The following is a 15,682-nucleotide window of genomic DNA, read 5'->3' as shown; positions in this document are numbered from 1 at the left end:
GCTTTTGTTGAGTTAGCGGAAGGACCAATCGGACATATATAATTAGACTCTAATAATTGCAATTTTGTCCAAAAGCATCATTTCGATGGTTCTAAATTACTTAATCATGGAGTCAGTCCATAAGAAGTACCATGATTGGAAACTCCTTATTGTATACTCTTTATGAAAGTAATTCATCCAACTGTTTTGTCCAATGACCTCGTCATGTGTGTGTTACCCTCATATGATATCATTGATTCTTTTGAGTTAAATTCGTTCACTAAATACAATCTTATTTTATCTCATTGTCACTATTGTGTCTTCTTAATGATTAATATGACCACTATCAACAAATTACTGTGATAAATTGCTCGTTCGAGAACTAACAACCAGTGGCCACGTTCTATATTTATCAATCTACATAATGCCAATGAGAGGATATCATTAACTCTTTAATTGAGCTCTGAATTTTATTGTTGCTACTGAAGTCATGCCATACACAAGTCATGTACCTAACATACCGGCTATGGGCTCGATCATCTGTAGAGCATAAGCCTCGACTTATATCAAAAAACTCATGAGTTGCATACACATGATCAGTTACTAACTCAGGATTTAGGTAGATCACACCATGAATGTCACGTTGAATTAATTCACAAACGGATTCAGAATTAATTCATCTTGGGTCATGTCCAATATATCATTTTACCAATGAATACATCTATGTTTCTACCTGTGGAGTCATGATGGTCACTAAACTAACTATAAATACGACTAAGGCAAGCGCACCTATCGAACAATAGTATAGTTATGATGAGTAGGGAATATCGTATCCATAAGGACTAAAAGTACTAGTTATTACCGTTTTTCTATTATTTAGCCTATAATTTGAAGTGATTGTTTTTATTCTAAAATTACTAAACTAATTTAACTAAGAACACAACAGAGAATAAAATAGGAAAATAATCGAATGTACCAATAAGAGAGACAATGCCCAAGAAAGAATCCATCTAGACTCTACTTATTATTATGAATCTGAATTAAACAATTTATTCACTTGTGCCTTGATCCATAAAAATCCCTAAATTATGTTAATATTTCTTTCGAGAGTAAGAACAACTGACTCTAGGTTGATTAATTAAAATCCCTTTCTACTTGAAACCCCTATTGTCGCATTAACTCGATCTATGGATTCCCCTATTAGATTTGACTCTAATTCGATAGATTTATGTCGTCCTATTTCTAGGATTGCATGCAACTCCACTCAGTTATGCTAGATCTACTCTTAAACAAGGACTTTTGCTCCACTGATTAAGCACATTAAACATGAATTAATATCCTGAAAATACTAAAACATGAAATAAGCATACATAATTGAGAACAAGAATGAAGTATTTATCATATAACTCAGAAATCAAATAATAAGACTCATCATAAGTTTCATCTTCCCTAGGTATCTAGGGAATTTAGTTCATCATCCTAAATAGAAACATCTCAAAGTTAAGATAACAACAAGACATAAAGAAACTCAACAAAACTTCTAAAGAAATTAAATAGAGATCTTTAATCTTGAAGAAGATCCGCTTTCGAGATGATTCCGATGGCGTTCCTCGAGTTTTTTCTTCAGTCTTCTCTATATATCCCCTTAAGTCCTCTTCTAATTGATATTTATAGACTTTAGAATGCTTAGAAAGCCTAAAAATTGGGTTTTTCTGTGTAATTGGGAAGCAGGACATTATTGACACGGGCTGGCACATGGGCGTGTGGCCAACCCGTGTGGCTCACACTAGCATGTTGCCAGCTCGTGTGGAAGTGCTCAGATCCTGTGGAACTTGGAAACAGCTCTATTTATCCAGTTTTGGCTTGTTTTTCGCTCCTTTCACTCCCAAGTGCTCTCTTAAGTATATAAACATGAATTTAAAGGATTAAGAGTATCAAATTTACTAATTTACGCAATTAATCATCCAAAAACGCATTAATAATGGCATTAAAATATGTTACTTTTATAGCTTATCAAATATCCTCACACTTAAGCGTTTACTTGTCCTCAAGCAAAATCCTCAACTTACAATTAAAGTTAATCTTTCTCAATTTGTAATTCTCATCAATAATGTCTCAAAATAATCCATAAATAATCATGTATTGGCAATTCAACTAAAAGAACACTAAAGTCTTAAACAATCTAGGGTAAAAAATTTTAAGCACGAAAACATAGGTGTTTCTCCTTATCTAAATAGTTACCTTTAATTCAAAATCAACAAGAATCAACATCCTCACTAAATATTCACTTAAATCACTCAAAGTATTTAAGTTTCAAGAATAAACACTCAATAGTCAATCATAAAAAGTCATTAGCATAGGCTTGCATGAAAATCAAATCTCCACCACTATAAAATGATATCATACGCAAATCAAAAGGTCTTTAAAAAGTTGTAATGGGGATTAAGTTAAGGGTGTGGAGAAAGGTCGAAAAGATGGTTAAAATCGAGATTGACTTAATAAATTACCAAACTAGAAAAATAACAAATGCTAAATTAAAAACAAGTGCCAAAATTATGAACTATTCAATAATAAGAAAATGAGCTTCTTCTCAAAATATGAATTTAATTGTTCAAGTTCATAACTAAATAATAAACAATATGTAATTAAATAAATATATATAAATACACTTTTATTTTCTTTCTTTCTTTTTAACATAAATTAATAATTCAGCAAATTAAACAACAGAACATAGTTAGGTAACTAGCCAAATCAAATCTCGATAAAAAGGGAGTCAATAAAATGGGAAAAATTCTCAATGAATCAAAAAGAATGAGTTATGGGTTAATATTAATGGGTGATTTAAGAAATAGTGTGTTAGGTTCAACGGGGTTCACTAAAGGTTAATTATGTAGTTAGGCTTTTTATAGGATAAGTGGGTCAAACCTAAGTGCCTTTATCATCTCAGTATATCAAATCAAAAGGTGTGGTCTCGACATGTATAATCGATGCAAGTTCTAGAATAACAAATCATACTAACACACTCATAACCAATAATAAAAGTGAGCAAGAAAAATGTATGCTCTAAAGGCTCAAAATCTCATAAAAATTTATGGTTTTTGATGTCAACCTTGCAAATCTGAAATTTCAAGATAATACTTAAATTTAGAGAAACAACCTAAAAATTTTAATTTCTAAAACATAAACTATCATGCTTGATTCTCTCATGTCTTCAAGTTTAAATCAACTCATACACAATTATCTACAAATTAATCCAAAACACATCAATAAAAATCTCAAATCGATAAAAATTCATTCTAATAGAAATATGAGAAAATTACTTAAACACAAGACATAATTCAGGGATTTTCTGATAATTATATAAATAACCTCCCCATACTTACGATGTACAACAAACAGAAATAATCATAGTATAGACAGAATATCATAAGAGAGGGAGAAAACTGAAACTGCCTTGAATTTTGGATGAAATCCCCAGAATAGTGAAAAGCGAAATTGTAGACAAATCTAGATGTAGTGCATGATTCCCAGCAAACTAAGAAAAAAATAAACACATTAGTGAAAAAGATTAAGGGATTATAACTCGATTAGAAACAACCATAAAAATAAAAATATAGTTTAAAATATAAAAACGACATAAATAGAAAAAAATAAAAATAAAAATAAATAAAATAGACTCAATGGTCCCCACAATCAGAAGCGTCGTGAGTCGTTGATGCCGAGGAAAAGATATGGAAATGCTGACAGATCTGCTGTAATGTCACGTTGATACTGTCAAACCTCTGAAAGCACTGCTGCTCAAAGTGAGTGAAACACTCGGAGAGGTCCATCAAAGTGGCAATAGAAGAAACATGGAGGTGACTCGAATGTTGAGGATGAGGTGGACCCTCGTGATGCAGTGGGACATCATCAGTGAAGTCCTCTAGGTCATTCTGAGAGTTAGAATCAAGTAAATGGTACTGAGGAGAATCAACTCCACGAAGTCACTCTATCATCCTCATATGGATCATGGTCGAGATTCTCTGTGAGGACATCTAGCCGACTAGAGTAAGTGTAGAGGACTACTTCGGTATGTCCAGGAGGCCGAACTGTCGAGCGAGTCAAGTTACGTAAGGATCTAAACAGATAAGGCCCTTCCTGTGGCGATTTGTCTGATGGCAGAAGGCTAGGACGATGAAATAGGTCAAATCAAATATATGCCCGGTGACCATACTCTATAGATAATATGCATCGGTAGTACTGACGACTCCAGTGGTCTCTCTCCTACCGATTAAAGTATGAGCTAACAGGGTATGAATGTACCGCAAAGCCGGTGGGAGAGAAGTAGCCTTTTAGTGGCTCACGTCATAAGGAACCGTACTCGCCGTAAGATCTACCCAAGAGCAAGAGGGCGAGTAGTGGATGTGCCAATGTAAGTGGAGAAAGTCTCGGCACTCATAAACTCCTCAGTGTAAAGGCTCAAGGCAGCGCCAATCTTAGGTACACTCATATGGCACACTAGGCCACCAAGTCTGAAAGTGATAACACCCTACTCGTCATGCGATGTCATCGTATGATGAAGATTGAAAATCGAGCAAAACTCTAAAATCAGCTCCATGAAAGAGGGCTTGATGATAGCAAATAACCGGTCCTATGGGACTGTGGTAAGAAAAGCCCGAACAAGATCAGCAAAGTGGACCTACTCCAAAGCGGCCTAGTCAATACAGCGGCCCGAACCGAGTGGTCGGTCTCGAAAGAGCTGGAATAAGTCTTCTTGGGGGCTCACGAAAAATCAGAGATAAGAGTAACGGGCCTTGGCGAAAGCACTCTAGGAGGAGGTCGTGCCAGGGGTCTTCCGCTCTTTCAAAGCGAGGACAGGGACCTTGGACTTGTTACGCGTGTTTAGCATGGTGTGCCTGACATAATATAATGCTCTATCAGAAAATAAAATACGCATCACCAGAACAGAAACGAAATTGGATAATCGAACACTAAAAGTAATGAATCAGTAATAATAAAGACAATAATGAAATAAGAACAGATAATAATAAGAAAAAAATAGTAAATAGCATAACTCAATAAAGAAATAAATTTGAATAGAAAGAACAAGAGTAATAGAAACAGACAGAAAGGAATCCAAAATAATAAATAGGGATGAATTATAGAGAAATAAACTAACACAATGGCATGAAAAATAATAAACGGATGACAAGAAAAGGAATTAAAAATAATAATCATGTCAGGAAACAAGTAGAATCAGAAAAATAATAAAACTAAGAGTAAAAAAATTAATAGAGAATAAACAATGAATAAAAAATAAAGTAACTAATAATAATAATAATAATAATAAAGAAACAAACAAATAAAGAAGAAAGAAAATATGACAAACAGTGGTTGATCGACAGGGGAGTGGTGGTGGTGACCAGGAGGCACGGTGGTGGGTCGGGTTGTACGTGTGTGTATGAGGATTGCAGATGGAGGGGAAGGAAAAGGGAATCAAGAAAAGAGATGGAAAGAGAGAGGAGAGGGGAAGGGGAAAGGGGATGCGGCTTGGTGGTCGGGTGTGGGACTAGCGCGCGACGAGGGTAAGGGAGATTGGTTCGGTGAGAGGAGGGAGGGACGACGATGTTGGCCAGAGCGTGGAGGGCAAGAACGACAGCGGCGAGGGTTGAAGGGGTTGAAGAAAAAGATAGAAAAAATGAAAAGGGATTTAAGGATTTAAAGGGGTACACAATTGTGTACGTCACACGCCCGTGTGGGTCCATTTCAGCCAGTGTGCACTTTAAAAATAGAGGCCCAGTCCTCACACGACCTCGAACACTCCTGTGTTTATCCAAGCCATGTCTCTCACAGGGCTGTGTCGTACTACCGTGTGCTAGCTCATTCGCTTCTCCTACGCCCGTACGACCTTCCACACGCCCGTGTGCCTCACCCGTGTAACTCTCTAACTTGATTTTAAATTGAAAAATTAGCTCCAAGTTTCACACAGCCTTGGACATGCTCGTGTGACTAGGCCGTATGATCCACACGACCGTGTGGACTATTGTAGACCGTGTCCCTATCAAGTTTTGGAAAAGTTAAGTCCCAAGATTCACACGGCCAAGGACACGCTCGTATGTCCAGGCCATGTGGGTTACACGGCCATGTCGCTAGGCCGTGTAACTCACTGTTGATTTTCTTAAAATTTTAAAACTATGTCTTAGGATCGACACAGCCAAGGACACACCCGTTTGTCCAAGTCGTGTGGGTCACACGGCCATGTCGCCAGGCCATGTGACTCACTGTCGACCCCCTTTTAGTGCACACGGCCTGGGGTACGCCCGTTCATCCAGGCCATGTGGGTCAATAATCCTTATTTAACATAAATTAAAAAATAATAATTAGCAGTGTTAGCACTCGGGTTGCCTCCCGAAAAGTACTTATTTAAAGTCTAAACTCGACTTACCTCGTATTCGCACGATCACGTTGGTTTGAGGAGTCGAAACTCCTCTTTCTTACTATCAATTCTATCATTAGAATAAGGTTTAATTTGAGTACTATTTACCTTAAATGTGCCAAATTTAGAATGAGTTACCTCGACTTTACCGAATGGGAAGACTTTCAGTACCGTAAAGGAAATTGCTCCGTTTACATTGAGCTCCGAAGTGGCAACTCATGGATCCTTTTTATCTAGTAGTACCTTATCTCCAACCTTAATTTAGTTTGTTCCATCCATATGCTCATCATGGTGCCGCTTTGGTTCTTCATCATGTATTCTCGGTTTCTTCTTAACATGTGTTCGACATTCATCTAGTTCATCAATTTGCAGCATTCGTTCATCATGAGTCATTCTGTTTTTGTCGCATGGAGTGGACGGTGGCTCAATCACATTCTTTCCATGGGTTTTCTGCAAAGAAGTTTGAGCCACAATGTTATTCATATTAGCAGAACTTGTATAATCATCTCGATCACTAGATATATTAGCAGAATCACGAGCTTAGAGAGTAATCGTGTCATCACCTATACGAAGTATTAGTTCACCTGTACCAACATCAATAATAGTTCTAGTAGTTGCTAAAAAGGTTCGTCCTAAAATTAAAGGTACGACACTATCCTCATCCATGTCGAAAACAACAAAATCAACTGGGAATATGAATTTATCAATTTTCACAAGTACATATTCAATAATACCCCTAGGAAATCTAATGGTTCTATCTGCTAATTGAATACTCATGCAGTTTGTTCGGGTTTCCCAAGACCTAATTGTTTAAACATTTTATAGGGCATGACATTAATACTAGCCCTTAAACCAGCTAAAGCACTATTCATATTTAAACTACCAATTAAACAAGGAATAGTAAAACTCCCTAAATCTTTCAATTTGTTAGGTAGTTTATTTGCAAAATAACTGAGCAAACTGCGTTTAGCTTTATGTGTGACAAATCATCTAACTTTCATTTGTTTGCTAAAAGCTCCTTTAAGAATTTCACAGAATTGGGCATCTGCGAAAGAGCTTCAATAAACAACATGTTAATATGTAACTTTTTAAGAAGTTTAAGAAATTTACCAAATTGTTCGTTAGTGCGGTCTTTCTTTGTCACGTTAGGATATGGCACTCGAGGTTTATATTCCTTACCGTTCAGATTTTTTTCATTCTGGCTCACTTTAACTTTACCTTTACTTACCACACTTTCTTGTCTCGGTTCTGGTTCAGATTCAACTAACCCTTCTTCATCTCTCACAGTAATTGTATGAAGCTGCTCTTTAGGGTTAGGTTCGATATTGTTAGGCAAGCTACCTTGTGGTATTTCTGAGATTAGGTTAGCAAGCTGACCTATTTGGTTCTCGAGCCCTTAAATTGATGCTTGCTGATTTTTAAGTGCCACCTCAGTGTTTTAAAAATAGGTTTCTAACACCGAGATAAACTTCGTTAACATCTCCTTAAGGTTCAACTTCTTCTCTTGCTAGTAAGGTGGTTGCTGGAAGCTTGGAGCGGGTTGTGCTCTTTGATTTCCTTAGCCACCCCAAGAGAAGTTGGGATGGTTCCTCCAACCTGCATTATAAGTGTTACTGTAAGGATTATTTTGAGGCCTAGAATTATTACCCATATAATTGATTTATTTGTTCTTTGTGTTAGGTCCGTAGGGTAGATATTCTGGATTGTTCATTCCTCCCCCATTCGTATCGCACTACATCACCTGATGTACCTGCGTAGAAACACATAAACCATCAATATTTTTTATTCAAAAGTTCTACTTGGTTCGATAACATAGTGATGGCATCTAAATTGAAAACACTAGCTGCTTTCATCGACATTGTCCTCATGACTTGCCACTAATAATTATTCAGTGTCATCTCCTCTATAAACTCATAAACCGCTTCAGGTATTTTATTGTTCAACGTACCACTAGCTACTGCATCGATTAATTGCCTAGTTGAGGGATTCAAACTGTTATAGAAAGTTTGAACCTGTAGCCATAAAGATAACCCATAATGAGGGCACCGTCTCAATAAGTCTTTATACCTCTCCCATGCATCATATAGGGTCTCTAAGTCGATCTGTACGAAAGAAGAGATATCATTCCTCAACTTAGCTGTCTTAGCTGGTGGGAAATATTTCAGTAAAAACTTCTCGGTCATTTGCTCCCATGTAGTGATAAATCCTCGTGGTAAGGAATTCAACCATTGTTTAGCTTTGTTCCTCAACAAGAACGAAAACAACCATAGGCGAATGACATCATCAGAAACGCCATTAATCTTGAAAATATTACAAACTTCCATAAAATTGGCCAAATGAGTATTTGGATCTTCGTCTTGTAAACCATCGAACTGAACAAACTGTTGAATCATCTGAATGGTGTTTGCTTTAGTTCGAAATTATTCGCAGCAATGGTGGGTCGCACAATACTCGATTCAGCCCCAATTAGATTTGCAGGATTCGCAGCAACCACAGGAGGTAGCTGATTATTCTGATTATCAACCATCTCCTCAGTAACAATAATAACGTCATCTTGCTCTTCCACTATATTCTGTTGACTCTGCCTTACTTCTCTACAGTTTCTGCAAGCTGTACTTTCAATTTCTCTATTTCCCGACGGATTTCTTCTAGTCATAAACTAAAGGAACATTTTAGAAACAAATAAAAGAAAAATAGAAAACAAAAATTAAGCTAAAAGCAAAAATAAAATGCAATAAAAATAAAAAAATGGCTAAATTAATAAAAATCGAGTGTTCCTAATATTTTTTCCCCGGCAACGGCGCCAAAAACTTGATGGTCACTAAACTAACTATAAATACGACTAAGGTAAGCGCACCTATCGAACAATAGTATAGTTATGGTGAGTAAGGATTATCGCATTCATAAGGACTAAAAGTACTATTTATTACCGTTTTTTTATTATTTAGCCTATAATTTGAAGTGATTGTTTTTATTCTAAAATTACTAAACTAATTTAACTAAGAACGCAACAGAGAATAAAATAGGAAAATAATCGAATGTACCAATGAGAGAGAAAATACCCAGGAAAGAAGCCACCTAGACTCCACTTATTATTATGAATCTAAATTAAATAATTTATTCACTTGTGCCTTGATCCGTAAAAATCCCTAAATTATGTTAATATTTCTTTCAAGAGTAAGAACAACTGACTCTAGGTTGATTAATTAAAATCCCTTTCTAGTTAAAACCCCTATTGTCGCATTAACTCGATCTATGGATTCCCCTATTAGATTTGACTCTAATTCGATAGATTTATGTCGTCCTATTTCTAGGATTGCATGCAACTCCACTCAGTTATGCTAGATCTACTCTTAAACAAGGACTTTTGCTCCACTGATTAAGCACATTAAACATGAATTAATATCCTGAAAATACTAAAACATGAAATAAGCATACATAATTGAGAACAAGAATGACGTATTTATCATATAACTCAGAAATCAAATAATAAGATTCATCATAGGTTTCATCTTCCCTAGGTATCTAGGGAATTTAGTTCATCATCCTAAATAGAAACATCTCAAAGTTAAGATAACAACAAGGCATAAAGAAACTCAACAAAACTTCTAAAGAAATTAAATGGAGATCTTCAATCTTGAAGGAGATCCGCTTTCAAGATGATTCCGATGGCGTTCTTCGAGTCTTTTCTTCAGTCTTATCTGTATATCCCCTTAAGTCTTCTTCTAATTGATATTTATAGACTTTAGAATGCTCAGAAAGCTTAAAAATTGAGTTTTTTGCGTAATTGGGAAGCAAGGCTTTATCGACACGGGCTGGCACATGGGCATGTGGAACTTGGAAGCAGCTCTATTTTATCCGGTTTTGGCTTGTTTTTCGCTCCGTTCACTCCCAAGTGCTCTCATAAGTATAGAAACATGAATTTAAAGGATTAGGATCATCAAATTCACTAATTTACACAATTAATCATCCAAAAACGTATTAAGAATGAGATTAAAATATGTTACTTTTATAGCTTATCAAGTCAACTGTGCCGATAACCAAGACTTGCTATCTCCCCAATTGGAATTGTAGACGACATAATAATAATTCTTAGTATTTGAATAAAATGTTCACTTTGATTCTTTTACGGGATTATGGACTCATTTAGATTATCTATTAAAGTAAGTTGTCTTTCTCGCAGCGTAAACGTTCTTACAGTGCAACTTATCTTCAATTTGAACTTGTACAATCAATGAGCTAATATTTGTTTGTCACAATTTTGCTATGCATGCAAAATATGAAAGACAAAAAATACAAAAGACATAATAGTGAAATGTGAAATTAAATTTATTTATTTATTCATTTATCATTCAATTAAATAGAAAATAGTATAACCAAAAGAAATATTTAGAAAATTAGTTCATGCTTAAAAATAAAAACACCTAAGACATAGTATAACCAAAAGAAATAAAAAAAAAACTCATGACCATCTCCTAATAAATCAACTGAGAATCTTCAATCTTGACGAAAATCTGCTTCAGAATCTGCTTCAATGGTGTTTTTCGAGTTGTTTTCTTGAATATTCTCTGGCGGCTCACTTATATCTTCTTATTTTTGTCATATATACGTCTTTAAATGCCCCAAAAACCTAAAAATCATGATTTTTCGAAGTTCGGTATGGAATCCCACGAAATCGGCATAGTCTACCACACGGCTGTGTGAGTCACACGACTAAATGTTTATTATTAATTATTTATACTCGATCAATTATCAATAGAGGATAAAAATGGCTATATGTTTAATGTTATAGAGAAATTAACTCTACAAATATGAAATTTAGAGTAATTAAATAGAATTGCTTGTGATGTTTATTTTTCTTTTTAATTTTTATTAGTAATTGTATTGTCGAATACTGTTTTTTGAATTAACATATTAATATAATAGTTTAATTTTAGGTTCCATTACTTTTTTGAAAAAAAATTAGAATTTAAAATTATGTTGTGTAATTAGTATTTATACAATTAAAAGTGACATAAAAAATATTATATAATTACACTATATTAATCGAACGCATCTAAAAAATTAGAATTACTACCCTAATGAATTCCCATATAGATAGAAAAATCTGATTATTTTAGTAGTAAGCTTAATTATCTTATATGATACAGCATAATGTTTTTAAGCAATGAGTTCGAGTCTTACGGATGGGGTTTGGACTTTATTGGCGTTTGTCAAAATTTAGTTTGCAACCACGCCTTTCTTTCTTTCTTTTTTTTTCTTACTAAGTATTTAATATATTTTATTTTTAAAAATGAACTTTTTATATTTTTTTACAATTTCAATAAAATTTAAAGTTTTTCGAAAATTTGTTAATGTTTTTTTTTATAATTTTTTTATTTTTTATAGTTTGTAATGTTTTCCTATTTTTTATTTTTTTACAAAATTATAATTAAGTTATTGTTTTTTTTTATATTTTTGAATTTTCATAATACTTTAGGATTATTTAAAATAGTATTCCAAGAAAATACGTAAAAACAAGATCATGTTTGATGTAGTTATTCTATTTACGGTCTTTTTAGATGGACAATGCATTTACGTACAATTAATATAAAATTAACTTTGGTGGTGAGATTAACTATGATAGCGTGAAACAAAAAGAAAGGTAAATATACTACATTGAAAGTAAACACCCATCCAAAAGAGTCCTTAATCGGATGAAAGTTTCTCTCGAACTTTTAACACTCTTTTGAAAAGGTAAACAGTAAAGTGAATTAGTGATGTTAAAAGAGGAAGATAAATGGTTACATATACAAAATGTGTTTAATATAAATCCGTTTACTCTGCATGAATTCAATCCTTTGAATTGTTAAATATATAATATATGTTTAATGTCTTCCTGTTTAAACAATGGTAAAGGAGTCTTCTTGATTTGTTTACAAGATGCTGTTAATTAAGTGAAAGGCACCAAAACCAAATTTATAGCCTTTAAATTGAGTACATTTTGTATATACGGTCAAAAGCCGCCTCACGGTTCCATGGCTGCTAATATTTGCCCAAAATAAAATCTCCTTTAGGACTTAGCTTCGTGTACGCTAGCCAATTCGATATCTTATGTAGGTAACTATGTTTCGTAATTCATAGAATTGTTGAACTTTCTTTTAATTATTTATCTTAGGTTACATTTTAGTCATTTATGTTTAAAATGTTACATTTTAGTCACTTACGTAATCGTGTTGTAACATTTTAGTCACTGAGCCGTTAATTGTCGTTAACAGTGTAACAGAAAGCTGACATGGCACGTTAAATCATTGTTTCAAATTAAAATTTTAGGTTAAATTATACAATTGGTCCCTATTTTTTTCTTTATTTTTCATTATCTTCTGCTTCTCCTTATATTTTACTCTCTTCTTCATTTCTTTTAACGTAGTTTTTCTATATTTTCCATTTCTTAAAACTAGTCCACAAGCTCGCCTCACTCGAAAAAATTAAATTGTTAAAAAATAAAATATAGGGACTAGTTTTAACAAATACGCTAAAAGAAATGGATAATGGAGAAAAACGGAGGGAGAAGCAGAAGAGGATGAAAAAAAAAAGAAAAAAAGTTAAAAGAACATAAAAGAAAAAAATAAATTGCTCCAAAAGAAAAAATATGGAGACAGATTGTATAAATTAATCTAAAATTTTTGTTTAAAATGATAATTTAAGTATCATGTCAGCTTACCATTAAACGCAACAATTAACGTTTCAGTAACTAAAATGTTATAATGCGGAACATAAGTAACTAAAATATAACATTTCAAACATAAATGACTAAAATATAACTTGAGGTAAACAAAAGTGACTATTAAAATTTAATGTTTTTGTTTGTGGTATATCAATTTTATGCCTATCAAAACATTTCAAAATTCACGAATAGAAAAGCGACAACATTAATAATGTTGACCCCATATAAGAAGAATTCATGTGCAAGAAGTTAAAATGGGTCAACAGCCGCCTACATGCCAACCCTTAATTTCCAACTTTTAGTTGTTGAGGATAAGATGAGACTAAAATCCGACACTGCATATTGAAAGGTCAAGCATAATCAGATAAAAATCTCGGTTCATTCATTGAGTATCAAGTAAGTCACCCTTTTTTAATCAAAACTACAACAGTGAAGGAAACTACGAATAATTTATCATTCACCATCACTTTCTCCCACGATATATATGTACACCCTTCCAATCTTCCTACACTCCCACATCGATAAATAAAAAATGAGCTTTCTTCAGGCCTTGTCAGTTTTCCTTTTGTTTTTGTCGTATGTAGTCGTAGGATCAGCTGAGCAGTGTGGAAGGCAAGCAGGTGGTGCTCTTTGCCCCGGTGGTCTATGTTGTAGCCAATTTGGCTGGTGTGGCAGTACTGCTGACTACTGCACAGTTCCTGGTTGCCAAAGTCAGTGCAGCGGTAGTGGCCCTGCCCCTGGGCCTGGTGGGCTAACCAATCTTATATCAAGAGAGACGTTTAATCGGATGCTTTTGCATAGGAACGATGGGGCTTGTCCTGCCCGTGGCTTCTATACATATGATGCTTTCATTGCTGCTGCCCGTTCCTTTCCTGCATTTGCTACAACTGGTGACCAAGCTACTCGCAAGAGGGAAATAGCTGCCTTCTTAGCCCAAACTTCCCATGAAACTACTGGTTAGTCCATTTCGAAACTAGATACAGAATGTTTATCATCATTTCAACATGACTTTTGCAAACAATCTTAGAAAACATTATCGTTTTAACAATTAAATTTCATGATCGATGCATTGCTGCAGGTGGGGCAGGGTGGGCTGCACCGGATGGTCCTTATGCATGGGGATACTGCTACAATAGGGAATTGAATCCCCCTTCATCTTACTGCGCTTCCGGTCCAAATTACCCTTGTTCTCCTGGTAAACAATATTTTGGCCGGGGTCCCATGCAACTTTCTTGGTAACAGCATGATCTTTCACCATTCGTTTCTTCTCTTGAAATGACATATTTATGGTAAGATGTTGACTTTCTAATATAATTAATCAACTTTGGTGTTTCAGGAACTACAACTACGGGCCGTGTGGAAGGGCCATAGGGGTGGACTTGTTAAACAACCCAGACCTGCTATCAAGTGATCCCACAGTTTCCTTCAAGTCTGCGTTTTGGTTTTGGATGACTCCACAATCACCGAAGCCATCTTGCCACAATGTGATCATCGGAGCATGGTCACCCTCTAGTAGCGATCGCGCAGCAGGTCGGGCTACAGGGTATGGTGTGATCACAAATATTATCAATGGAGGCCTTGAATGTGGTAAGGGTTGGAATGCACAGGTAGAAGACCGCATTGGGTTCTATAAGAGGTATTGTGACATTCTTGGAGTTAGCTATGGTAACAATCTTGACTGCTACAACCAGAGGCCTTTCGGGAATGGAGTCTCGGTGGACTCAATGTAGCTTTTTGGCTCAAATGAAAGTAAACGTGCAAATAAAGATGTTTGACTTTCTTCTGTATGCATCACAACAGTGAACTGACCTAACTTTGTTGGGTTTGTTATGACACTGTTTCTTTACTTAGTCCTTGATGATTTGTGAAAGAATAATAAAATGAGTGGTTTTCTTTCATTTTTCCTTTTTTTCTTCTAATATATTTCGCAATGGTTATATTTCCTAGAGAATATGTTAGTACAAATCTCCGGTGAAGAAAATCTCAAACACACAATGAAACTCGAACAGAAAAAGAAGAAATAGGACAAGGCTCCAAGGCGGTGTATCAAGTCACTATCTTTAAGGTTATATTCACCCCAACCTATTTTCGGTGTGCAAATGAGTTTCAAGCAAATTAACCTCGAGGATACAATGAAGCCAATACACACTGAGCAATGTATGATAAGAAACTCAATTTCTATAAATGATTTTTGCAGTAATGCTTTAGAAAAATAATCTAATAATATTAGAAAATGAAGGAATGAAAGAAAGAATATTAGAATTTGTTGGTGTGTTTTCCAAATGAAATCTCATTCCTATTTATATATAGGAATTTTCATGTCTCTTCACAGAGACATCTTTCATCAATAGGTGTCTTTCTGAATAATAATGTCTTTAAAATAAAAACATAATTATTCATTTAATATTATAACTATTCAAATAATATTATTTAAATAGTTATAATTATTTTTCAAAAAATCAAATAATATAACTTTTGATTAATTACACCCATTCATTTATAGTTATTGGAACACTATAAATATTTAAAAATGTTCCAACAATCTCTCCCCATTTTCAAAATATTTTGGATTTTGATATTCT

The 15,682-nt window shown here is 34.5% G+C and overlaps 1 protein-coding gene and 1 non-coding gene across 2 annotated transcripts; both read left to right on the top strand.

Annotated features, from left to right (window-relative positions):
- The first annotated feature begins 8,422 nt into the window (after positions 1 to 8,422).
- LOC121214101 (small nucleolar RNA R71) lies at positions 8,423 to 8,529 on the top strand. Its single transcript, XR_005909688.1, has one exon. It is a non-coding gene; the product is annotated as a small nucleolar RNA R71 (small nucleolar RNA).
- Positions 8,530 to 13,611: 5,082 nt separating this feature from the next.
- LOC107921085 (endochitinase 2-like) lies at positions 13,612 to 14,997 on the top strand. Its single transcript, NM_001405297.1, has 3 exons — positions 13,612 to 14,056; positions 14,179 to 14,335; positions 14,437 to 14,997. Exons 1-3 carry the CDS (start codon positions 13,633 to 13,635, stop codon positions 14,828 to 14,830), a joined length of 975 nt encoding a protein of 324 aa, NP_001392226.1. The 5' UTR covers positions 13,612 to 13,632; the 3' UTR covers positions 14,831 to 14,997.
- Positions 14,998 to 15,682: the final 685 nt, after the last annotated feature.

This window comes from Gossypium hirsutum, chromosome D01 (assembly GCF_007990345.1).
Source record: "Gossypium hirsutum isolate 1008001.06 chromosome D01, Gossypium_hirsutum_v2.1, whole genome shotgun sequence".
NCBI classification, from domain to species: Eukaryota; Viridiplantae; Streptophyta; class Magnoliopsida; order Malvales; family Malvaceae; genus Gossypium; species Gossypium hirsutum.
This window is presented reverse-complemented; position numbering and strand designations above follow the sequence as displayed.

Bases quoted from the DNA above. Each gene is read 5' to 3' on its own strand.
- LOC107921085 (NM_001405297.1), top strand. From the start codon at position 13,633: ATGAGCTTTCTTCAGGCCTTGTCAGTTTTCCTTTTGTTTTTGTCGTAT. The intron at 14,057-14,178 runs GTTAGTCCATTT...GCATTGCTGCAG, and splicing joins AACTTCCCATGAAACTACTG to GTGGGGCAGGGTGGGCTGCA. The intron at 14,336-14,436 runs GTAACAGCATGA...TTGGTGTTTCAG, and splicing joins GGTCCCATGCAACTTTCTTG to GAACTACAACTACGGGCCGT.